General features: G+C 40.9%; 1 protein-coding gene across 1 annotated transcript in view; it reads right to left on the reverse strand.

Moving 5' to 3' along the window:
• DMC1 (DNA meiotic recombinase 1) overlaps positions 1–27,352 on the reverse strand; it is a 38,773-nt gene extending 11,421 nt beyond the window's left edge. The window contains exons 1-12 of the mRNA XM_080660996.1: positions 27,217–27,352; positions 25,526–25,619; positions 24,911–24,955; positions 23,873–24,019; positions 22,988–23,070; positions 22,196–22,248; positions 20,903–20,944; positions 19,464–19,536; positions 14,028–14,119; positions 12,480–12,553; positions 12,238–12,352; positions 11,838–11,898 (exon numbers count right to left, since the gene is read on the reverse strand). Of these exons, the coding sequence (XP_080517122.1) occupies positions 11,838–11,898; positions 12,238–12,352; positions 12,480–12,553; positions 14,028–14,119; positions 19,464–19,536; positions 20,903–20,944; positions 22,196–22,248; positions 22,988–23,070; positions 23,873–24,019; positions 24,911–24,955; positions 25,526–25,576 (836 nt within the window). The 5' untranslated portion in view covers positions 25,577–25,619; positions 27,217–27,352. The remainder of the gene's footprint in view (positions 1–11,837; positions 11,899–12,237; positions 12,353–12,479; positions 12,554–14,027; positions 14,120–19,463; positions 19,537–20,902; positions 20,945–22,195; positions 22,249–22,987; positions 23,071–23,872; positions 24,020–24,910; positions 24,956–25,525; positions 25,620–27,216) is intronic.

Raw genomic sequence — 27,352 nt, forward strand, 5'->3', positions numbered from 1 at the left:
AGAGGCCTGGTGCACAAATGTGCACCGGTGGGGTCCCTCAGCCTGGCCTGTGCTCTCTTGCAATCCAGGACCCCTCGGGGGATGTCGGACTGCCGGTTTCAACCCGATCCCCGCAGCCAAAACCAGCAGTCTGACATCCCCTGAGGGATGTAGTAGTGCGAGAAACGACAGGTGGCCAGGGAGGAGCCCGAGCCCTGGCTGGGTGTCGAGCTGCTCCCACTCAATCTGGCCCCACTGTGCCTGCTGCTGCTGCTTGGTGGTGCTGCTGCGGAGCCAGGAGAGGCTCGCACCACCATAGCTGTGCTCACCAGCCGTGAGCCTGGTGTCTGGCCCATTGGTCAGCTGAGCGGTGCTCCCGCTGTGGGAGCACACTGACCACCAGGGGGCAGCTCCTGCGTTGAGCGTCTGGTCAAACGGTTGACTGTTCGCTTAGGGTTATATATATACTAGAGGCCCGGTGCACGAAATTCGTGTACTGGGGGGGGGGGCAGGTCCCTCAGCCCCGCTTGTGCCCTCTCGCAAGTCTGGGACCCTTTGCTCCTTACTGCCTGCCTGCTCACCACTCCTTACCACTAAGCTCACAGCTCCTTAGCGCTGCTGCGGAGGTGGGAGAGGCTCCCGCCACTGTTGCTGCACTCGCCAGCCATGAGCCTGGTTTCTGGCTGAGCGGCACTCCCCCTGTAGGGTCAGCTTCTGCATTGAGCATCTGCCCCCTGGTGGTCAGTGTGCATCATAGTGACTGGTCCTTCTGGTTGTTCTGCCGTAATGGTAGCTTAGGCTTTTATTATATAGATAAATTGTTCTAGGTGAAGAACCTGAATGTTAAGAAGAATGTCATCTCCAAAATGAGATGATTTTGAATGAACTAAATAGGGAAATAAATGATAGGTTTTGCAAAAGTACTAAGAAAATATATAGGAAAGATATGGGGAGAAAAAAGTACTTAAAATGAAACATAAACTAAGTGGTTATATTTAATCAAATAGATTGCAAGATAGCATAACAGCCTTAGCTCTGGGAGAATGTTAAGCCAATTCAAATTTTATTTGTTCCATCAAGGTATTCAGGGTTCTGTGTAGAATTTGGGGCCAAATGTATGGCTCTTAACCTTTTTATAGGTCACTAACATGTTGATAATTTAATAAAAGATATAGACTCTTTCCCAGAAAAATGTACATATGTACATATATAAAAGTTTGCATATATGTTTAGGAGATTCATAGGTATAGATAGGTATCCTATATAATAAAAGGCTAATATGCAAATCGACCAAACAGGAGAATGACCAGTCGCTATGAAAAGCACTGACCACCAAGGTGCAGACGTTCAATGCAGGAGCTGCCCCCTGGTGGTCAGTGCGCTCCCACAGGGGGAGCGCCGCTCAGCCAGAAGCCCTGAGCCAGGCTCATGGCTGGTGAGCGCAGCGGTGGTGGCAGGAGCCTCTCCCATCTCCAAGGAAGCGCTAAGGATGTCTGACTGATGGCTAAGCTGTCAATTGGACATCCCCGGAGGATTCCTGGCTTGTGAGAGGGCGCAGGCCGGGCTGAGGGAACCACCTCCCCTCCCCCTGCCCAGAGTGCACAAATTTCGTGCACCTGGGCCTCTAGTTTATTATAATAATAAAATGACATAGGCCGTATTCTGGCCGGCATAGCTCAGTGGTTGAGTGTCGAACTATGAACCAGGAGGTCACAGTTCGATTTCCAGTCAGGGCACATGGCTGGGTTGCAGAGTCGATCCCCAATGTGGGGTGTGCAGGAGGCAGCTGATCAATGATTCTCTCTCATCATTGATGTTTCTATCTCCCTCTCCCTCTCCCTTCCTCTCTGAAATTAATAAAAATATATTTTAAAAATAATAATAATAACAACCAAGATTTATTGAGTCCTTACTATGTGGCAGTCCATACTATTCTATCTCATCTAATTATTTCCCTTTGCTTGGATTCCATACTTAGTAAATAACTTTGGATTAAAATTTGGATTCCTATAAAGGTCAGCCTATGGAGAGAATGCACTGGTCATAAGAACCTCAAATGTAGTTACATTGTTCAATATCAGTAAACAGGCCCTCTGTTCTTTGAGTCTCATGAGCTTGATTAATGTGGGTCTGCCCCTGAGAGATGGACTTGTTATTAGCAGGCTGACTGAATCAAATCTCTGCCTGCAAGGCTGAGGGCCCTGAAGTCTGGTCAATTCACCAGGGTAATAGGAATATCCCTGAAAAGCCTCTCAAAGGACAGCACGCCAACCTTTTCCATCATATATAGCCCCGATGTACTGTATGGTATATGAACTTGGGGTTAGACCTGGTTTCACATTTTGGCTTATCAGCTAGATACATGACCTCAGGAAAATTGTTTAACCATTCTAAGTGTGTTTCTTCATTTTAAATGGGGGAATAATAACTGTGCCTAACTAGGAGGGTAGTGGTGAAAATAAAATGAAATTATTTAGGTAAGGCATTAGCCCAGTGACTACAATTATTACTACCTCCTTTCTTAAACCTGAAGCAAACACCTTATCTATGTTACCTTGGGCTTCTTACCTTTATGAATCTTAGTTTCTTTAACTGTAAAATGAGAACAAAAAGACCTTATCTCTTAGGGCTGTTGTGAGGATTCAAGATATATTTAGTATAACTCATTGGGAGCCTACTACATGCCAGGAACTGTGCCAATTAGCTCTACCCTTACAGTAATCTTGGCACATAAGAGATACTCAACAAATGATAATTATTATTATTTAACTAAACAATTCAGATAAAACATACAGACCAAGAAAATCTTCTTAAAGTTTCTTTGAACTTTCTTTGAACCAAATCTTGAGGTAAAGTACAAGATAGCATTCCACATTCTTTTAGAGTGCTTTAATTTACTTCTATTTCTGACCAAGTAAAAACAGCTTAAGAGAAACACCCACATCCCTCCTTTAGCATATTCTCTTATTTCCCCTTCTTTTATATTTTCTTCTCCACTTCTTTTCCCCTTTTCTCAGGGGTTAGGGGGATGTGATGATAAAGAGGAAGAGATGGGGCTGGATATTAGAAATAAAGAGGGGCCAAGAAAGGTTATTTACCTCCCTCTGGTTGAACAGAATACGGTGTATATCATATCACCGAGGGTAAAACCCAGAACAGCCTGACCTCCCCACCTCAAATTTGGGTGATGGGGTCATGACGCATAGGTTACGGCGATGGTAGGGCAGATAATATGTTTCTGGGAGTGGGGTGTACTTAATCATGACAGTGAGGCTAAAAGAGCATAACTTCCAAGTCAAAGATACAAGGATTAAAATCCTGGTTCTGTTTTTGTTTTTAAATAATTTTTATTGATTTCAGAGAGGAAGGGAGAGGGAGAGAGAGATAGAAACATCAGAAGGAGGATCCAAGATGGCGGTGTAGGTAAACACCTAAACTGCTGCCTCGCACAACAATTTCAAAACTACAACTAAAAGACAAAATGTCTATCACCCAGAACCATGGGAAAGCTGGCTGAGTGGAAGTTCTACAACTAGAAGGAAAGAGCAAAGAGCATTGAGGGGTGCACAAGCGCTAAAAAGCTGAGGTACGGAGGCGCGCGAATTGGGCTGGCGACGGGCAACTGGGAGCGTTGCTTTTTTCAGCCCGAAGGGAGACAAGCTCCCGATTACTCCGAACTCCAGTTTCTGGGGAGACGCGGGGGACCCAAACTCCTATGGGGAGAAGCTGGACTGTCTGCCGTGGGGTCAGAAAGTGAGGGAGGCTTGCTTGCAGGGCTGCGCGCAGGAATAATTGTTTACTGCGCAGGGGCACAGGACGGGGGGTGGCGGGGGTGGGGGGACGCAGTTGGAGACACAGAGCTGGCTAAATGGCAGCCATCGCTGTTTGCCACGCCCTAGCCTAGTGACTCCCTAAGACCCCGCCCCACACAATCTACAAACCCACCCAAGCTCCAAGCAGCGGCTTTAGCATATGAATGACCTGCCCTATCGCAGCTTAACCTAGCAAACTTGCAGTCCAGGTCAGACAGCTCCAAAACCTCCAAACCCCAAGCAAAGAGGAGAAAACTGTAATTCTCGCTGTAGCGCCTGCTGGGTAGCCTCAGACAGTAGCTGACCTGCACCCCATTGGAGATCCAGAAGCCAGTGTACCTAGTGGTCAGTGTGAGACACCAGATTTCAACTCCTCACATCCATAAGTGACACATTCAAGAGGCAGACTCAGTGAGCACCAAAGCCCCACTGAAACAAGTCCTGCACCATAAGCATGTCTCCAGCGCAGCAGTTCTTCCACTATAGACACAGCAGGTCCTCACAGCCAATTGGCCTGGAGGTCAATTCCTCCCAGTGTACCAACAGCAATCAAGGCTTAACTACACCAAGACTTTGCACTCAGCCCACAAAGGTGTGTACCAAAGGCGTCCACCTCAGGTGGTTGGGGAGGCTGAGCTACTGGCCCCTATAGGTCACCTACCACACAAAGCCACTCCATCAACACAAGGAAGCAACAAAATGCGGAGACAAAGAAACATATCACAAATGAAAGAAATGGAGGAAAGCAAACTACTGGATGACATAGAGTTCAGAACCACATTTATAAGGTTACTCAAGAATCTTCTAAAAACCGCTGAGGAACTTAGTGAGACCTTTAAGGATCTTGATGAGAATGCCAAAAAAATGGAAAAGGACCAGTCAGAAATTAAGCATACACTGTCTGAAATAAAGAATATACAGAAACTCAACTGTAGATCAACGTACCCCAAGAATCAAACCAAAGATCTGAAATATGAGGAAACAAAAAACACCCAACCAGAAAAACAAAAAGAAAAAATCCAAAAATATGGAGATAGTGTAAGGAGCCTCTAAGACAACTTTAAGCGTACCAACATCCAAATTTTTGGGGTGCCAGAAGAAGAGAGAGAGCAAAATATTGAAAACCTATTAGAAGAAATAATGACAGAAAACTTTCCCTACCTGGTGAAATAAATAGACTTACAAGTCCAGGAAGTGCACAGAACCCCATACAAGAGGAATCCAAAGAGGACCACACCAAGACACATCATAATTAAAATGCCAAGAGCAAAAGACAAAGAGAGAATATTAAAAGCAGCAAGAGAAAAACGGTTAGTTACCTACAAGGGAGCACCCATACGACTGTCAGCTGATTTCTCAACAGAAACTATGTAGGCCAGAAGGGAGTGGCAAGAAATATTCAAAGTGATGAACAGCAAGAACCTACAACCAAGATTACTCTACCCAGCAAAGCTATCATTCAGAGTTGAAGGTCAGATAAAGAGCTTCACAGACAAGAAAAAGCTAAAGGAGTTCATCACCACCAAACCAGGATTACATGAAATGCTGAAGGGTATTCTTTAAGAAGAGGAAGAAGAAGAAAAAGGTAAAGATAAAAATTATGAACAACAAAATGACATCAAATACATACTTACCAACAAGTGAATCTAAAAATCAAGTGAATAAAAAATCTGAAGAACAGAATGGACTGGTGAATATAATAGAATCAGGGACATAGAAAGGGAGTGGACTGACAATTCTCAGGGGGAAGGGGGTGTGAGGGGTGCGGGAAGAGATTGGACAAAAATCTTACACCTATGGATGAAGACAGTGGCAGGGGGTAAGGGCATGGGGTGGGGTGGGGAATCAGGTGGAGGGGAGCTATGGGGGGAAAAAAAGAGGAACACCTGTAATAATCTGAACAATAAAGATTTATTTAAAAAAAAAGAGAGAAACATCAATGATGAGAGAGAATCATTGATCAGCTGCCTCCTGCACGCCCCACACAAGGGATTAAGCCCACAACCCAGGCATGTACCCTGACCGGGAATCAAACCCATGACCTCCTGGTTCATAGGTCGATGCTCAACCACTAAGCCACACGGCCGGGCTGGCTCTGTTTTTTTGTTGTTGTTGTTTTTTTTTAAAATATATTTTATTGATATTTCACAGAGAGGAAGGGAGAGGGATAGAGAGCCAGAAACATCGATGAGAGAGAAACATCGATCAGCTGCCTCCTGCACACCTCCCACTGAGGACGTGCCCGCAACCAAGGTACATGCCCCTGACCGGAATCGAACCCGGGACCTTTCAGTCCGCAGGCCGACGCTCTATCCACTGAGCCAAACCGGTTTCGGCTCTGTTTTTTAATTGTGTGATTGAGTGAGTACTAAATACTCTGAGCCTCTGTTTCCTCCTTTGTAAATTAGGAATAATAATATCTATCTGAAATACTTGTTGGAGTGGGGACCTTGAGGGGCCTGGGCAAAGGCAAGCTTGAGGAAGAATTGATAGTCGTGGTTTTTTTGACCTGCTAAGGGGTAAGCTTATAGATGGAATTTCTGAGAAGGGGTCTAATGAGGAGAAAAAGACGGGGTGAGCATGCTCAAGAATAAGGAAGATGCTTTGAAGTTAGGGGAAGGTAGTAAGAAAAGAATATTGCCAGAAGAATTTTGTAGAAAGGGAAGAGATGGTTTAAAAAAAGGAATATGTTTAACAAGTTTTGTTAAATAATTCACCCCTTTTGTTTCCTCCCAAAGTATGCAGAAAAATGTACATTTTTTTCCACACTTTGAGATGGAATTCTAGAGTTTTTGAAGGATGATGCAACATACTGGGAATACCTTCACAGAAAGAACAGGAAGGCCCAAGGAGGCTGAGTGAATTACATAAGATAATGCATGAAAGACCTGGCACATGGTAAGCAATCAATAAATATAAATTCTCTTAATTTTGATGGAGAAGAATATAAGTTCAAATGACAAGGTCACCATGCTAGTAACCCTGGTTTAATATTTTTCTCTAACTATATTGCCTCTTAATTTATGCTAATGATGTTAAATCATTAGGAGACATCCCTAGAGAATAAACTGACTTCATATTTATGAGACTGCAAATGTCTTAAGATGACTTTTTGTTTTAGCAAGGCAAATACACAAATGAAGTAGGCAATATCATGGTCTTATTCATCCCTCCTCTTATTATTTACCCTGGTGAGGAGTTTTATAGCCTGACTAGAGGCCCGGTGCATGAAATTCCTGCACTGGGGAGGGGGGTCTCCTCAGCCTGGCCTGTGCCCTCTCACAGTCTGGGACCCATTGCTTCTTACTGCCCACCTGTTCGCTGCTCCTTACCACTCAGCTCGCTGCTCCTTAGCACTGCCACAGAGCGGGAGAGGCTCCCACCACTGCTGCTGCACTCGCCAGCTGCCAGCCGTGAGCTTCTGGCTGGAGCGCACTGACCACCAGGGGGCAGCTCCTGCACTGAGCGTCTGCCCCCTGGTGGTCAGTGTGCATCATAGCGACTGGTCGTTCCGCCGTTCAGTCGATTTGCATATTAGCCTTTTATTATATAGGATATTCTGACCTTCATCAATTGGATCATTCTAGTTTTAAAATCTGTATCTGTAAGCCTTGTCTAGGAGCTATTGCTCTACTGTATCATTCGGTAGCTCCTTGCCTCTATAATTTTGTTTCTTTTTAATACAATGTGCCATCGAGTATAATGCATAGGATATAAGCCTCAATTATTGTCAGCATACTTGGGGACTCATCCTAATTATAGTGATATTTCTCTGATAAGCTCCAGGCAAGCTGTAGCTTGGAGTTCTTCAACACTGAGAAAAAAGGTATTTTCTTTATGGGAGGTTTTCTAGTAGCATTTGGAATCCTTTAGTTTAAAACTTTTTTTTTCATTTAGTGTGGTAATTTATGTGCCTTATATGAAGACATGCATTTAATTTGTATTGTTATAATTTAAAATACTTTAGAATATACTAATTATGGAGAGCCTATTTCCTTACAACTCAACTAGGTGGAGGAGATAATGTTTCAAAGCAGATGTTTCAAAGCTAGCAAAAGTACTAGCTTCTGTTACCTTCTCTGGCTCTTTACCTAGCTCATCCTTTATATAATAAAAGACTAATATGCAAATTGACTGAACAGCAGAATGACTGATCACTATGACACACACTGATCACCAGGGGGCAGACGCTCAACACAGGAGCTGCCCCCTGGTGGTCAGTACGCTCCCACAGGGGGAGCACCACTCAGCTAGAAGCCAGACTCACAGCTGGCGAGTGCAGCAGCGCAAGCCTCTCCTGCCTCCGTGGCAGCGCTAAGGATGTCCGACTGATGGCTTAGGCCCCCTAAGCCGTCAGTTAGACATCCCCCAAGGGCTCCTGGACTGTGAGAGGGACCCCCCCCCACCGGACTGCACAAATTTCGTGCACCGGGCCTCTACTTTCATTATAAATCTCCTCTCGGCTCTGACTCCTTCACATTATTTCCTTTTTGTCACCTCTCTATTTCTCCTGTCATTGTCTTATTGGAGTCAATCCAAAATGGTTTTATTCTTTTGGAAACTTTCTACAAATATAAGAAAAAGAACCCTACCTGTGACCTAATTCCCACTGATTTCCTTTGCCTTCTAACTCCAGATAGACAGTGTTGGCCTCTTCATTGTTCCCTTCCCACGTCTGAAGAAAGAACATTGCTCTTTAACTTGAACTGTTTTATTTGAATGCAACCCACTGAGCCAATGAGTCATTTTCTCTTTAAAGCAAGCCTGAAAAATCTTCCATTTCTCTTCAGTTTAAAATTATTCTGTTTGTGAAGTATTTTATGTCCTATGTATAAAGATACCCTATAAAACAGAGAAGACTGCCTTCACCACTCAATGACTAACGACAATGGGTGCCCTACCAAGACTAAACTTTTGAGTTAAAGGGACATCATTTAGTTGTCTTTTTTTATGAAGGCAAGGCACATAGTCTTTTTTGTTCACTAGTGAATTTCCATAATCTTGATAATACATTTTCAATAAATATTTATTAAATGATTGATTTCCCCCTTCTCAATATTTTAACTTGCTTAATATCATTTGTGTAGTTTTTTCACATTGGAATCTCCTGTGATTAAGTAGAAAATACTCATAAAAGAGTACTGAAAAATGAGAGATATATCAAACTGCAGAAGGTGCAGCAATACTCTTAGAGTTAATTTGGAAAATGCCTAATGAGAGACACATTCATTTCAGTACAATTTGCAGAATCTACACTAGCATATAAAATATCATCTAATATATATGTCAATCTCCATTACGTTTATTTTATAATTGGAAGTTTGGGGAATGGAATAGACAGCAGAGTGACTGCAGTTAATAATAAAAAATAATATATGCCAATGACTCATTTATCTGCTACTCTCTGATATACTGACTCAGTTTTCAAGTGATATCACTATGTTTTGCAACCATCAGAGTAATAATTGATGGAAGCAAAAATCTTCAACGGATGTTGAAATCAGTGGGTGAAAGCTTATCATAGAACAAGGTATTTACACCAGTCTCAAAAGTATAACCTCACAAATTACTTGTTGATTACAAAGGGGAAAAGGTCTTTCACAATGCAGAAATTTTGTGAACACCATCTTAATCACATGATCAAACTTAACACCACTAATAATGGAACAAACTGTCCTATAATTTTCTTACCAAAAGTGTCTAACACTTTAAATAATGAGAAAAAATCAACCCCAATTTGAGGGACATTCTGAAAAACAGTTTGCCTGTGCTCTTCAAAAATGTCTGTGTCATAAAAGTCTAAACAAGGTTGAGGAGCTGTTTTGATTAAAGGAGGCTAATGAGATATGACAATTACATGCTAAGTACGACCCTCCATTGCTCTTAATCTAAAACAAAACAAAAAAATCCCAACAACTATAAAGGAAATTACTGTCACAATTGGAGACACTTGAATAAAAGTGTATATTAGATAACACAAGGATGCCAATGTTAGATTTCTTGAGTGTAATAATTATATTGTAGTTATGTATGAAAATGGTCTTGTTCTTAGAAGAGCTATGCTGAAGCATTACATGGTGAAGTGTCATGATGTCTACAAATAATTCTCAGTGATTCACGGAAAAATGACCCTCAAATTGTTAACCAAAAAATACACAAACACACATATGATGTGAATGTGTGCACACACGAGAGAAAAAACATGTGGCAAAATGTTAACAATTTGATGAGTCTAGGTGAAAGATATATGTGTATTCATTATACTTGTCTCGCAACTTTTCTCTGACAAAAATTTTTTCTAAATAAAAAGTTGTTGAAAAGATCTTTAAAAGCAATATTATGGATTCAGGATTATTTTGATTGCTTATAAGATAATCTTCAGAATTTTTTATGGTAGCAACTAAACTTTCTTCAACTTTTCTCTTTTCATTACCTTCTTTCATCTCTGCTTGCCTTTCCCTTCACTGCCATCTTTCAAACAGAGCCATCAATTGGTGAATTACATGTACAAATATTTCAACAAATTCTGCATATGCCTAATATGGATTGAATTGCTTCTTTAAACAGTAGACTTCTCTCATAGGAACTCTTATACATACATACATACATAAATAAATTCTATAAAGCCTGCCCCCCCCTTTTTTTAAAGCTAACAGTTTATTAGTTCTATAAAAGCCATTCATATATCTGGAATATATTTTAATTTCCCTTTATCCTTTAATATTCTTTTAGTCCTAGACAAAACCAGAGCCCAAAGTATCTCTGAAAATAGTTAAACTATTGCTTTATTTTATAAAGAACCAGAGAAAAATAGGTTCTGGATAACAAATAAGTGATATTTGCAATTATAAAGTAACTAGAGGCCCGGTGCATGGATTTGCGCACATTGAAAGTAAATTAATTAGAAGGTGGCCAGTGGGGGTGAGGACTGGGTGAGACTGGGTGGACATGCCCTGGAGCCAACCTTCCTTGGTCCCTCCCCAGCTGGTCACACTTGGGAGTGGAGCTGGGGCTTGAAGGGCATCTACGGAGTGACCGGGGTCCCTCTGGCAGGTGTGGTCCCTTGGCCTGGCCTGTGAGGATTGGGCCAAAGCCGGCTCTCTGACATCCCCCAAGGGGTCCTGGGTTGTTAAAGGGTGGTACTTGGGTGACACACTCTGGAATCGGGCTCTCTCCTCTCTGGTTCCGGGTGCATCACCTGAGAACCACAGCTGCCAAGTCACTGCAGCTCGGCAGCTCCTGCATTGAGCGTCTGTCCCCTGGTGGTCATTGTGCATCATAGCTACTGGTTGGACAGTCACTTAGGCTTTTATATATATAGACTAGAGGCTCAGTGCACGAAATTCATGCATGGGGGGGTCCCTCAGCCCAGCCTGCACCCTCTTGCAATCCAGGACCCCTCGGGGGATGTCCGACCCCTGCAGGATTGGGCCTAAACTGGCCGTTGGACATCCCTCTCGCAATCCAGGACCGCTGGCTCCTAACCACTCGCCTGCCTACCTGATTGCCCCTAACTGTCTCTGCCTGCCTGCCTGATCGCCCCTAACCGCCTCTGTCTTGGCCCCTGCACCTGGGACTCAGGCTTCCCTCCTCTGGCTGGCCAAAGGCAACCGTGATGCGGGCTTCCCTCCCTCTTGCCAGATGCAGGCACATGGGACCTGGGCCAGCTTTGCCTGGGTTGGCCACAGGCACCCGGGCCAGCTTCGCCCGGGCAGGCACCAGGGACCAAGGGTGGCTTCCCTGCCTCTGGCCGGGAACACAGGCATCCGGGACTGTGACCGCAGGCGGCTCCCCTGCCTCCGGGGAGGCTTCCCCTGGGCCGGGCCCCAGCTTTATCCAGAAGGACATCTGGAAGATGTCCGGTCGATCTGGTCTAATTAGCATATTACCCTTTTATTAGTATAGATATGAACTGTGCAATAAAGAGATTTGCGATATATTTGTGCCCACATCAGAACTGATTATATTGGAATTGTTTTCTATTCTACACTTTAATCTTCTGTTATTAACCTTTGTGAAATACAAAAGCAGAATATTGGGGCTTACGTCATAGTTGCTCCTGGATCAGCAGTCATTTGATTGGTCACAAACACAGCCACATTATATTCTGCATCAAGAAATAAAATTAAGAAACTAAGATAATGGCAAAGTAAATATAAGAAGTTCTTTGCTTAGATTTCAGAAGGTAGAAATATTGTAACTTATTTTATAAACAAAATTATATTCCAATTTTTCTTTAATTACATAAATTGAGTCAAAGCTATTATTATTTAGGTACCTTATTGTATTAGAAGCAATATTTTTTTTAAAGAGCAGTATTCCCATGAAAGTAATTTTAATTTTAGAAAATGTATTGCCTCCTGACATTATTCTGAGCTTCTCTGCAAAGTCTACTCAGGAAACAGTCACAGATGCTATTCTGATAGTGCTATTTATTAAAATCTACCTTCTGAGATTTTTTGGAGTCGTGATAACATCTGGGCCAATTTTTGTTGTCGTTCAGCCAACTCCCCACGACCACTGAAATCCACTCGAAAAAGTGCCATTATCGAATCAATGATCTGCACAGAATTCATGTAAAAATAAATATGCATTTGGAAAGGAAGAAGTTAATATGAATCAGAATCAATAAAAGAAAAATAATATACTAAATAGCTCTGTGAATGAGCAATATTTAAAAGCTTGTACCAACAGCTTGAAGATGCCAGCTTCTTCATGGAATTTTGCTGCTACATAGTCAAGTAGCTCCATCTGATGTTCACCTGGTGGGAAATGCAGTGAGAAAATGTTATAAAAGCTGGAAGAAGCAGAGGCAAAAATCAATTATGTCTTTGGCAGTCAGGCAAAGAGAATCCTGGAAGGATTTCTTTTTCTTTTTCTTTTTTTATACTCACTCGAGGATATTTTTTCCATTGATCTTTTTTTTTTTTTTTAACTTTTAATTGATTTTAGAGAGAGGAAGGGAGAGGGATAGAGAGATAGAAGCATCAATGAAAGAAGAACATCACCCATCAGCTGCCTCCTGCATGCACCCCTACTGTGGATAGAGCCCGCAAACCCAGGCCATGTGCCCTGACCAGGAATCCAACTAGTGACTTCTTAGTTCCTGGGTCAATGCTCAACTGTTGAGCCACACCAGCTGGGCTCCATAGATCTTTAGAGAGAGAGTGGAAGGGAGAGACATGAGGGAGAGAGAGAAAAAGAGAGAGGAAAATTGATGTGAGAGAAACACATTGATTGGCTGCTTCCCGCATGTGCCCCTGCTGGGGCTGGGGAACCTGCAAGCGAGGTACATGCCCTTGACTGGGAATTGAACCTGAGACCCTTCCTTCTGTGGCTGATGCTCTAACCAATGAGGCAAACTGGCCAGGGCAAAATTTTCTTTTAAAAAATATTTTTGTATTGATTTCAGAGAGGAAAGGAGAAGGAGAGAGAGATAGAAAAATCAATGATGAGAGAGAATCATTGTTTGGCTGCCTCCTGCATGCCCCACACTGGGGATTGAGCCTGAAACCCGGGCATGTGTCCTGACCAGGAATCAAACCATGACCTCCTGGTTCATAGGTCGATGCTCAACCACTGAGTCAAGCTAGCCTGGCAGGATTTTCTTAGTTATTTAATTATTTAACTTTATTAAATCCTAGAGGCCTGGTTCACGAAATTTTGTGCACTCGGGGGGGGGGGGGTCCCTCAGCCCAGCCTGTGCCCTCTTGCAGTCCAAGAGCCATCAGGGGATGTCTGACTGATGCGAAGGCAGGAGAGGCTCCCGTCACCACTGCTGCGCTTGCCAGCCGTGAGCCTAGCTCAGGGCTTCTGGCTGAGTGGTGCTCCCCCTGTGGGAGCACACTGATCATCAGGGGGCAGCTCCTGCATTCAGCGTCTGCCCCCTGGTGGTCAGTGTGTGTCATAGTGACTGTTCGTTGGGCAGTTTGGTCAATTTGCATATTAGCCTTTTATTATATAGGATGACTTCATATTCTGCATTAGCATACATGCCAAATGCTACATTACCCATGATACTCTCCATTTCAAACACAAAGGTAAGAAATAATTTCAGGGCATTTTAATATCTAAGGACTTATCAGATGTTACAATTTCTGGACTAAATTAATTTGGAGAAAAGTAAAATAAAAAGAGAAAATAACAGTGTCAAAAAGTTGTGATTATTACTCAGATAGTAAATCAGTGCTGCCAACCTTAAAACAACCCAAGCATCCAATTGCATGGGGTTCTTACTAGTATATGCACGTGCATAAAGCACATTGTCCAGTACTGCATCATGGTCTACATTGAAGCGATCAGCAATGTCCCGGAGGCGATCTGGACGGCTGGAAGGTGCCAAAATTAAGGAACTAATAAAGCAATTCTAAAAGAGTTTAGACAACTACAAAAAATAATACTGTCAGGAAATGAACAGAGAGGCAAAACGATGTACCTGCAAAGGTATTCTGGAGGATACTAATAATCACTTCAAATCTACACCACATTTTATTTTTCATAAGTGCCTCAATTAATACCTTAGGTAGTGATAATGGTTAGAGAAATGATAAGGCCATAAGCATTTAAATGATAAATTATCTAATCTTTACAATAACCATGGAAGCCAGTTGTATGGCCTATATTACATTTTACAAATGAGGACACTGACAGAGATTAAGCAAATGACTCAGACTATGCAGCAAATCAATTACAAGAGAAAAACTAAATACTAAGATTTGTGAATCTCTTTTATTCTCAATTCTATAATAGATGTATTCTAGGAAGATATTACTGAATTATAATTTAAGTTACTTCAAAGTGAATTAATTCACTCTGTTCATACTCCTCACTTGTTCAATATGAAATAGCTTAATACACATTAATCATGTTTTGCCAGTGAATGGTAAATTTAACTACGTGAACCAAAGGGTCAGAAAGGTAACTTCAAAGGTCAAAAGGGAATTACCAACCTTCTTCTAAGGAGTTGTGCTAACTTTCTAAATTAGTAAATTCATAGGGAAGCAAATTCTGTGTACCTGCAAAGGTATTCTGGAAGATGCTAATTATCACTTAGATCTATCTAAACTGTAAAGGAATAAAAACATTTTTCACCATGTCAGTGTTTATAAAACTTGGTTACTATGTAACCAGAAATATAAAAATTGTGCTTATGCTGAAGGGAAGTTCAAATCAATCTATAAATATTTATTAACTGAACACCATATGGAATAAATCACCATAATCATAAATTACCAATGCAAGGCATTATGGTGCATATAAAGAGTCATAAGATAATCCACACCAAAAAGTAAGCATAAAACATAATTAAGTAGGCAAAATATAAACATTAAAAAGAAAAATATCAAGAGAGAACCAAATACATGTAAGAGACACTGAAAGAATGAAAACATTCTGCTGAGCACTCGTGTGTCCTTGTCCCTCCCTACTCGTTCTTGTATAGGACTTGGCTCCTGTGTCTCTTGATAAAATCCAAATTGCCCAAACAGTGGTTTCTAATCTGCAAGAACAATTCCTCCCTCTCCAAGAACCATCCTTAAATAGCTATTTCTGAAACTAGCTGGAGCCCAGCTGAGCTCTTCTTATTACAGCCCTATACAACATTCCACCCTCTTTCCCCAAGTTAGAAATTTCCTTCAGAGTCTTCTTATGCCCAGTATTCCCAAATAAAGTATTCTGCAAACAGTTCTCTGGTGTTTTTCTTCTACTGGAGTTTTTTTGGATAGTAAATTTAGAGGATTTGTATGATCCAGAAACACTGTGAAGTGGGGATAGAGGGAGCAAACACCCAATAGGATAGAAATATACCATGCAAGTTTGTATATGACAGGCCAAATGAACATTCCAGAGAGCAAAATAATGTATCTTCAGAATGCCAGAGCTCAAGTTTACCACCTCATTACTTTTCTGATAAAATGACTTGAGTAGGTACTCCAGGAAAACAGAAATACAGGAAAGATTTGGGATGCAAAAAACAATAATGAATTAAAAAAACGAGAATCTCAATAGTTAAGTCTAAATAATTGAAACTCTTCTTTTTGCTCATCCTTCACATCCAGATTTCCTCCTACTTCCTCTGTCTCCCTGGTTTCTTCTTCTTAGTCCTTTCTAAATACTGGCATACCCCAAAGTTGTGTTCTCAGTTCTCTCTTCTAAGTTCTCTTGCCCACTTGGCTATTACATCCATATCTCTGGGTCCTATCATTTTCTTAAGCTGAGTCCAACGTTTGCAATTGCCATTTGAATGTCTTCCTGTCCCTCACATTCAACACATTAAAATGAAACACCACCTTTTCTCTGAAACATGATCTGCTCTATTCCATCATTAGCATCATGATTCTCCCATTGTCTACACAAAAAACCTTGTGTGGTTTCTCTCACCTCTTTCCTTTGTCTACCAAATACAGTCATCAAGTCCTATCAATTTTCCTTCCTAATATTTCTTGTCCTTTTCTTTTTTTCTCTACTGCTTCCAACCTAGATCAAGTTCTCATTACTTGCTTAGAATATTGTAAAAGTATCTAATTTATACTCATCATCCATCCGGTTTTAAAGCCCTTTATGTCTAAGACCAAAATCACCTTACCAGCCTTGCATTCTGGAATACCTTCCACTTCAAACAAATTCTTTGTTATCTAAACAGGTTCTGAGAAACCAAGATGGCGACATAAACACCTGAACTGCTGCCTCACACAACAATTTCAAAACTGCAACTAAAAGACAAAACGGACATCATCCAGAACCACAGGAAGGCTGGCTGAGTGGAAATTCTACAACTAGAAGGAAAGAGAAAAGCACACTGAGACTCACAGGAGCTGCGAAAGGCAGAGGTATAGAGGCACGCGCGCACGTGGAAAGGGCTGGCAACTGAGTACGCGGCTGGCTTTCTCAATCGGGAGGGAGACACAAGCTACCAACTGCTCTGAACTCCAGTTCCAGGCGAGACTCTGGGGACCCAGACTCATACGGGGAGAAACTGGACTGTATGGCAGCAGGTGAAACTCGAGGGTGGTTTTCTCTCAGAGGTGCTTGCAGCGATTACCGCGGGACACTGAGACCCAGGGGGCTCTTAGGGCAGGGCTGATGGGAAGCCATTGCTGTTTGCTCTGCCCTGAGACTCGGCCCCATCCAAGCTGAGCGCAGAGGCTTTTGCATATGAATGGCCTGGTCCTTTGAATTCTAAACTTACCCAACAAACTGCAGCTGAGTCAGTGAGTCCCAGAACATCCAAAAGAAGGCCCAAGGCCCCACAGCAGCTTGCATTGCTTCACAGCTGGGCCTCATCTGGGCACCTCCAAAACCCAAACAAAGAAGAGGAATCTGCAGATCTCTCTGTAGTTCCTGCTGGGTGGCCTCAGGCAGAGGCTAAATTAGCACCTCCTTGGTGATCCAAAAGCCAGTGTACCCAGGGGTCAGAGTGGAACCATCCAGATTACAACTCCTCAGATCCATAAGGGACATACTCAGGGGGCAGACTCGGTGACCACCAAAGCCCCACTGAAGCAAGTCTTGCCTCATAAGGGTGTCTCCAACACAGAAGTTCTCCCATCGTAAACACAGCTGATCCTAACAGCCAATTGGCCTGGAGGTCAATTCCTCCCAGTGATACCAACAACAATCAAGGCTTAACTACAACAAGACTGTGCACACAGCCCACAAAGGGGTGCACCAAGAGTGTCCACCTCAGGTAACTGGGGAGGCTGAGCCACTGGGCCGTATAGGACACCTAGCACACAAAGCCACTCTATCAACACAGGGAAGCAGCCAAAATGCGGAGACAAAGAAACAGGTCACAAATGAAAGAAATGGAGGAAAGCAAATGACTGGATATAGAGTTCAAAACCATGGTTATAAGGTTTTTCAAGAATTTTCTAGAAAATGCCGATAAATTTAGCGAGACTCTCGAGGATACGAAAAGGACCAACTAGAAATTAAGCATACACTGACTGAAATAAAAAATAATATAGAGATCCAACAGCAGACTAGAGGATCGCAAGAATCAAGTCAAAGATTTGAAATACAAAGAAGTAAAAAACACTCAACCAGAAAAGCAAAAAGAAAAAAGAATCCAAAAATATTAAGATAGTGTAAGGAGCCTCTGGGACAACTTCAAGCATACCAACATCCGATTTATGGGGGTGCCAGAAGAAGGGAGAGAGCAAATTACTGAAAACCTATTTGAAGAAATCATGACAGAAAACTTACCCTACCTGGTGAAAGAAATAGACTTACAAGTCCAGGAAGTGCAGAGAACCCCAAACAAAAGGAATCCAAAGAGGACCACACCAAGACACATCATAATTAAAATGCCAAGAGCAAAAGACAAAGAGAGAATATTAAAAGCAGCAAGAGAAAAACAGTTAGTTACCTACAAGGGAGCACCCATACGACTGTCAGCTGATTTCTCAACAGAAACTATGCAGGCCAGACGGGAGTGGGAAGAAATATTCAAAGTGATGAATAGCAAGAACCTACAACCAAGATAATTCTACCCAGCAAAGCTATCATTCAGAATTGAAGGACAGATAAAGAGCTTCACAGATAAGAAAAAGCTAAATGAGTTCATCACCACCAAACCAGTATTATATGAAATGCGGAAAGCTTTCTTTAAGAAGAGGAAGAAGAAGAAAAAGGTAACGATAAAAATTATGAACAACAAATACATATCTACCAACAAGTGAATCTAAAAATCAAGTGAATAAAAAATCTGATGAACAGAAGAAACTGGTGAATATAATAGAAACAGGGACATAGAAAGGGAGTGGACTGACAATTCTCGGGGGGAAAGGTGTGTGGGAGGTGCAGGAAGAGACTGGACAAAAATCGTACACCTATGGATGTGGACAGTGGTGGGGGGATAAGGGCAGAGGGTGGGGTGGGAACCTGGTGGAGGGGAGCTATGGGGGGAAAAAAGAGGAACAATTGTAATAATCTGAACAATAAGGATTTATTAAAAATAATAAACAGTTCTGCCCTTTTCCCATCTGTGCTTATGCTCCTTTCTTACATTTCTCCTTATTTTGAACCACATTCTGAGTGAGCCAATAATCTTCTTTCTAATTATAAGTAAAACTAGAGGCCTAGTGCACAACATTCATGTACTTGGGGTGGGAATACCCTCAACTCGGCCTGTGCCCTTTCGTAGTCTAGGAGCCCTTGGGGGGTGTCAGACTATTCGCAGGGAGTGGGCCTAAGCTGCAGTTGGACATCCTCAGTGCTGCCATGGAGGTGGGCTACTGCACTCACCAGCCATCAGCCTGGCTTGTGGCTAAGCAGCCCTCCCCCGTGTGAGCTCACTGACCACCAGAGGGGGCAGTTCCTGCATTGAGCATCTGCCCCCTGGTGGTCAGTGCATGTCATAGCGACTGGTCGTTCCACCGTTTGGTCAATTTGCATATTACCCTTTTATTATACAGGATATTTGGAGAAGAGGATTAAAAATGAATATGTATTTTCCTCTCATGTATTTGTTTTGTCAATTTCACAGCAAATCCTTTCAGAGAAATGAAATCTTTTTAAATAAAAAGTGATTTGAGACCTTGACCAGCAATTATTTTTCCCTTGGCTGGTTTCTGAGATGATTATAAAAACGATATAGTTCAAACAAACTCTTTTATAGTAACATTACTATAATCACACTACTACGACAGCAAGTTGTTTAAATAAAAAGGTTACAAAGTATTTTCTGTATCGATGAAGATAATCTTTCCTCCTGAGTAGCCACCTGCTCCTGGAAGTTGAGCTGTCACTAGGAAGCAATTAAGAGTTAATTAATATTAATAGGAATGAATACACTTTATACAAATAAATGTGTAAATTAACATGGGATTTATGCTGGTTGCAGTTCTTTAGTTAAGCTAGCAAAAAATCATGATCCTTTAGTTTCTAATCAGCATGTTATATTTTTATATTACTAATTTATGGCAAAATTAAAGCATTCTGCCAGCAAAATAGTAATTCAACAAAGAATGTCAACATCTCTCCCAAGAGGAGATATTCATGAAAGGTAGTTCTCTTAAAGAATAGAGATAGAATTTACTAACTTTCTTCCTATAAGATATAATCACAAATATAATTTATGCTGTATAATTCATTTAAGTAATATTTTTATTTATTTTAGTCAAAATTTAAAATGCATTTTCTTTCTATGTAGTAGTAGTTCATACTAAGGAATCATTTTACATTAAGTACATGCATTATTTCATTTACTTTTCAAGACAACCCTAACTTTGGTACTATCATTATTCCTATTTTACTGATGGGGACAATTAGGAAGGTGAAGCAACTTGCCCAAGTCACACAGCTATTAATGGTAGAGTAAAGAATGAAGCCAGGTATTTTGGTTCCAGAATCCCTTTCTTACCCATTTTGCCATGCCCCTTGTACTTAAGTCCAAGAAATGCACAGTAATGTCTTTGTGCAAAATGAAGTGTTTTAACTTACTCTGTTTTAGAAAAATTTATTTTTAAGTCTGTCTTAGGGCTAACCTTACTCCAAGGGATTCTAGGCCTCAATAGATTTTGTGACATTCTGGAAGATACAACATAGAATAGAATGGGAAAAATTGAGACAGAGAAGCCTCTCCCCACCAACACATTTTACCTCATCCCTATTTCCATTCAGGTGTTCAGAGTGCAGCATTTCACCTCAAGCATCACACATTCCCAGACTAGCTTTGGTATCTGTGTAACTATAGGCAGTCAACCTCTCTGAGATTTATTTTCCTTGTAAATCTGTTCAGATTACATGAGATTATATAAAGTATCAGGCACAACTTAGATTAGTAAGTAATAGCTATGATTATTTTTGTTATTATTATTATTTGTTGTTGTTGTTAATCCTCACCAGATGATATTTTTCCCTTGATTTTTAGAGAGTGGAAGGGAGAGGAAGAGAGGGAGAGACAGAGAGAGAAACATCGATGTGAGAGAGACCCATCAATTGGTTGCCTCTTACAGGTGCCCTAATCAGGGCTGGGGATGGAGCCTGCAACGGTGGTATGTGCCCTTGGCCGTCATCGAACCCGGGAGCCTTCAGTCTGAGGGCTGATGCTCTATCTATTGAGCCAAAGCAGCTGGGGCTTTGTTATTATTGTTGTTGTTATGTATCCTTACCACAGAGTGTATGAGAGAGCTGGGTTTTTCCAGTACGAAATTCTGTGAAATATAGAAAACAAAAACCCATAGTTAAGTTTTAGATATTTTCATAAATAATAAAATATCGCCTCAGAGTATAGTTTCCTTTTCCAACAGTCAAATTTTACACATAAATACCACATCATGAATGGATTCTGCATATATGAATACCAGTAGTAAAAATAAGTTTTAAAGGTATTTTTTCACAGAATTGTCCTTTGGATAAAGATTAAGTTAAACCAAGTTTTCCTTAGAAATAGTCATATAAACGAGAGTTTAAGACCCTACCATAGGAGAGCCTGGGGTTCTCCCACTGAACTGAGATCCTCAAAGGGGATCTCAAAGGGGAAGTAGTCTCATACTGGTGCTATGCCCTAACCACCAAAACAGCAAATTCTCTCTGGAGGAAAACTTGCCCTCTCACCACTTTCGGCCCACTGAACTCCCACAGATTAAAGTCAAGCAATGATCTCACAAATATCAATACATATACAAGACAATAAGCCACTAAGACTAAGATAATAGAAATAATGAAAACCAGATATATTTCTAAGTCAACAAAAACATCAACTAAACAACATATTTAATTCCCCCAGGGCTGCAAGTACTGGAATTGTCAGGCATAGTATGTAATATAGTTATGCATGAATTGTTTTGAAGAAAAAATAGAGGATATAAACAGGGAAGAGAAAATCTACTATGTTCACTCAACATGCATTTCTTAGAAATAAGATCTGTTTCATTATTCAACTATCTTCTGAAAGAATGTAAAAAAATTCTACTATGTTCTATAGAAGTCAGAGATAAAACAATGAAAAATGTCAATAAGACCCATCTATTAATATTGGAATATATTTTAATTGTAGCATAGAATAATCCTGTATTATGAGAATACAGGATTATTTTTTAAATATATATTTTATTGGTTTTTTACAGAAAGGAAGGGATAGAGAGTTAGAAACATCGATGAGAGAGAAACATTGATCAGCTGCCTCCTGGACACCCCCTACTGGGGATGTGCCCGCAACCAAGGTACATGCTCTTGACTGGAATTGAACCTGGGACCCTTCAGTCTGCAGGCTGATGCTCTATCCACTGAGCCGAACAGTTCAGGGCGAGAATTGATATTTTATTGTAAGTTCTAAATTAGATATAATTTACTATTAGTTGTTTATTTAATTATATATGTATGTTTGTGTGTGTATATGTGTGTGTGTGTGTGTGTGTGTGTATAATTTTTCCCCAATAACAAAATATTAAGGTTCTGCTTACCCCCAAAAGCTTCTGTGATTGCCATGCTTTCAATTCCACCTCCTAGCAACTTACTGGAAATAGAAAGCAAGCATTAGTAACAGGAACAGAAATAGAGAAATCAAGAAAGGAGAAAGCATTAATATCATTTCTTTCTATATCTATCTGTCTATCTATATCTATTCAACATAAACAGGAATTCTTGGCTGAACAAATGGTACACCACCTATTAAATAACAGGTTCTACTGTGTGAGGGCTGGTGGATCAACAGAACAACTTGTAAGCCCTCCTGTTCTTATTTCTGGTACCAATAGGAAATGGGCATTATAAGCCTTATGTCTCAGTTCTGGTCTTTAGAGCTGAATTGGAGTTTGAATAAATAGTCTTATTATTAACTGGGTTTTTCATATTGTGCTAGAACTATGTTTCTAAAAGTCAACTAACTATTCAATTTTTTAAAAAAATATACTGAGAACATGAAAAGTAGATATTAGGAGAAAGGGAATGATAAGTTAAACTATTTTTTGAAATGATTTTAAAAATTAGTTTAGCCTAATTTTAAAAATTAGGCTGATTCTAGTAACTATATATTTTTGGTCTGAAGTTCTTGTAAGAAATTTAATCTTGTTTCTACAAGTAGCTTAACATTTATTTGCTACAGTTGCCTTTTGAAAAAAAACCACACAAAAAACTACTTCAAAAGAAGAAGCTATTTCTACTACGTTTGGTAGAAACAACAGCCAGATAGAGAAAAATAAGTATAGTATTTCAAAGACTGTGCTTAGTGGTTATACAATATATGAGATACACACTCAAATTCCTGGCTCCCAGTGGTGATATGGAAAACCATTTTCCTCTTCTCACTATACTCAAATGCAGTCAAGAATCCTGGCTCCTTCAGAAAGATAAAAAGGAAGGGTTTTAAAAGGGTATAAGGTGATGGTTTTAATTTTAAATGCTGCCAAAAACTATAGACTTGGTTATCAGGATCATTATTTGATATAAGCTACAGTTCATTTGTCTTTGAAGGCAGCACAAGGTCATAGTTAAGAACACAGGCTCTTGAGCCACCCTACCTAGGTTCAGTGGCCCCAAAAGCTCTACACAAAAGCTTGAATCAAAGCCTATGTTTTGGCTTGGAGCCTGTCAGCAACATGGACCTCTCATAGTTTGTGGGCCCAGCTACAAGGTATGGGTTTGGCTCAGCTTTAGCTCAGCTGCCACAGTGAGCATATTCTTGGTCCTATCTATCTCAACTGTATACATCCACTGTTAGTTTTTTTCTAACCCAATGCTCTCTTATCAATTGGTCTATACCAGGAGAAAGTAACTTCTTTGGTGCTGAGTGCATTACAACAGCTATGATATATTTGAGAAGACAAAACAAAAATAAGGAGAAGGAAGGTAAAAAAAACCAAACACACAAAACAAAAATAAAAAGGAGAAGAAAAGGCAGAGAAAAAGAAATATAAAGAGAGATAAAAAGAAAAGTTTGGTAAAAATAATTACCTTCATAGTGTTCCAGGTCTCTTAACCCTGCTTCAATCTTTCAGAAATTAATTGGGGAGAATAGTACAGTATGATCTACAGTAACTTAGATTTCCCACAATGGTTTCTGGTGTTCATAATGAAAAAGGCTACAGAAACTCACAGAGCCCTTCTCTAAGCTGAAACAACAAAGAATGGATTTTGCTTACAATAAGTTTGTTGGCTGCCTCTTTAATCTTGTCCACTTTTGCTTCTGAGAGCCCTTTGACATTGCATAGGGCTCTTCTTGTTGTCATTTGTATCCCTTTGATGGTACAGATTCCTACTGACTTCAATTTTTTAATGTCAGCCACGTTCTGTAAATAAAAGAATGGAGATAAAATACCAGCCTGAAAAATTCCCATAGTATGTACTTTTGTGTCCATCTCCTTCCACCGTGATGCCAATTTTATACAAGCAACCAGGTGGAACCCACCCACCATGTAGCCAAATGTTCTGGAAATATCTGAGTAGAACATACCCAGCACACAGCCAAATGTTCTGGCTGTGCCCTGATTTCCCAAGAATGTTAGTGGGACCATGGCAATGTAACAAGGAATTCAAAAGAAAAGTCTGTTGGTAGAAAAGCTAGCTAATTTATTACACATTCACCCCCTCAGTTCAGCTCCTTCCTTCTACAAAACTTCATTACTAATATATTCTTTTACTTTTTTTTAAAGATTTTTTCCCCTCTACCCTTGGAGAATGCAAATAACTATATCACCAAAGGACCAGAATTTTCTCTTGTTCCTATTTTCTAAACCTAGCCGAAAGAGATAAAATGTGATGCTTCAAAAGATAATGTCACAGAAGTTTTCTATCAACTAATTGCTGTTGAAATTCATTTAGTTTGTTATTCGCAGTCTGGATTTCTGTAAACATCATTTACTCTAATCATCTGATACAGAACTGAATTTTCTGCTGATGAAGACAGTAGATGCAGAGAGCTTGGAATACCTCCAGTTGAACCAGTGGTTCTCAAACGTGGGCAATTTTGCCCCCTGGGGATACTTGAAAATGTCTGGACAAATTTTAGTTGTGCTACTGGATATAGTGAGTGGTTAGGAGCCAGGGATGTTGCTAAACACCCTACAATGCATGGGACAGCTCCACACAACAAAGAATCGCCCAGTCCCAAATGTTCAATAAGGTCAAGGCTGAGAAACCCTGAATTGGACAATTTCACACAGCATTAAAAAAATACTTACAATTCCATATTTTTGTAACAGGTCTATGTCTTGAAACAAAGATTCCTAAAGGAGCGCAAACAAAAAAATGGAGTTTTGATTATTCATATTCAACTGTTTAGCACCTTTTAAAGAGTTAATTCAATATTATGGTCACTCCAAATTCCTAAAATTCCACTTCTCCAGACAGAGGTACGATCAATAATACTTTACAAGCACTTTGTTACATACTTAGAAGAGCTAACATCGAAAGGGCTAGAAAATCTAATAGTTTTGTCATGGCCTAAGACCTTCACCCACAGGAATGGAACAACATTTAACCTATTTTAAAATATGTTTTCTCAACCTTCTTCCCCACCAGACCCTGTACTCCTTCCTCTGCTATTTGTTACCAGAATGCACAGGAACCAGTATGGCCATACCAGTGGTTAAATTAATGAAATTATCCCATGCCAGTTGCTAAGTAACTAATCTTAGCACCCCTTGCTAAATAAGTTGTTACATATTTGTAATATTGCCTCTCTCTAGAACTATGTTTTATTTCTATTCAGTTTCTAAATATAGTTGCTAATAGAAGGAGCTTCATTTTTGTGTCATGACTGAATGTCTGCATAACTTTCAATATTCTTGTCATACCTCATCATCTTGGAATCCTGGTTCCTCCAGCACAACTTGATCCTCCTTCATATTGAAAGGAGAGCAGCAGAAAAAAACAACACACCACCCAATTCTGGGAGAACAAGAAATATTATTTAAGAAGTAGTCATAGATTATACAGTATAAAATCCTTTGCCCATGAGGCCTCCTTGATTTTATTTCAAAGTCCAGAAGGATAATTATAGAAACATTTGGCTGGCCTATATTCTTTCTGCTAAGCATGTGGCATTATCTCTTTCATGAGGATGTATGTGGGGTGGGGATTTAAGTTTCTTCTCTCTCTCCTCAAAACTGGTCATTTTTTTTAATATCTTTTGATTTCATATAGCACAGCTAATTATGACTGTCTGATATCTTTTTTGTTATCTTGAAATGTTATCTAGAATTGCATACTGCTATTTAACCTTCCATGTTTATGTTAGTAACACTCTAAAAACTTTGACCTTATATCATTCTTCCTGTATTCTTCCTGGCTCCTAGAACTTAGTCTACCCTAAATAGATAGATTTTATTTTCCTCATAAAATATGAATACCTTTCTGCTAGTTAATGGGCTCTCTTGTAACATATATCTTTTTGCTTCATAGAACATTAGGTGTATTTTGTATTTACTAATTTTATAAAGATTTAAAATTACAGTGGCTACTCTCCCTCTCTATATAAAAGGCTAATATGCAAAGTGTCCCCTCGGAGTTGGACCAGGAAACTGGGCGCTCAAGCACTTGCTATGACGTGCACTTGCTATGGTGGTTCCGAAGGAAGGCCCTGATGCGCCCTGATCGCCAGCCAGGCCTAGGGACCCTACCCATGCACAAATTTTGTTCACGGGACCTCTAGTCTATAATGATAAAAGCGTAATATGCTAATTAGACTGGACAGCCAAGGGACTTTCCAGACGAAGCCAAAGCTGCCAGGGCCGAGCATATGATAAAATTAGGGCCAAGTAACAGAATCCAACAGCCATTTAGCACTGTAGCTGTTGTTTTAAGGTCTCAGGAATCTACAAGCCATGGCTGTATTTATTAGAATAAAATGTGGTCCAAGTAATTCCTTTTTTGGGGGTCTATTCCATCTCCTCACGTAATACTAAAGTCGGGGGTTGGGGCCTAGCAGAAGGGAACTGCTAAGAGAGAGGTATGGTTGCTACCACCTATACTTCTAAACTGCAAAGTAACCGAGGCAAACGAGAGGCAGTGCACGTGGGATCTCCCAGAATACTGTCCCTCAGTTAATCATATGCATTATTACCCAAAGTGCCACACTGACTGTCCTCGAGGACGAAAACAAAAACCATCCGTTTCTTCTCCCCTTGAAAAAACGAAACGATTGTTCTCTCTCGAAGTAGCAAGTGATGGATTGGACAGCGGACCCCTCAGTCTCAGGCACCAAGGCGTGTGGGAGCGCAGGCCGGGCACCCTCAGCAGCGGCCTGGTCAGCTTCGCCGGACATTTTTCTGACTGATTCCCTCAGGAGAAGGCTGAGGGGCCTCTTCAGGCCGTAGGCCTGACTGAATTTAACATCGGGATGCTGGAAATCCCTCGAGATCTCTGAGTTTCCCTCCCAGGGGTGAGGGCCCGGCAACCACCACCGAGCCTTAAGGACGAAGGAACCCTGGCGCTTTCCCTCAGATTCTTCACACGCTTCCTTTTTGCCTACAAACCCCGCTCGTACCCAGTCTTCGAGGTTCTTGAAGTGAATCCCTTCCGCCCCGCAAGCGGGCTTTCCAGTCCTCAGGGATTCTGATTTGGAACCCGAACCCGGAGACTGGCGCCTCGCGCGTCACCGACCAGGAGGTTGGGTTCCAACT

This window comes from Plecotus auritus (genome assembly GCF_963455305.1).
Source record: "Plecotus auritus genome assembly, chromosome: 3".
Taxonomy (NCBI): Eukaryota; Metazoa; Chordata; class Mammalia; order Chiroptera; family Vespertilionidae; genus Plecotus; species Plecotus auritus.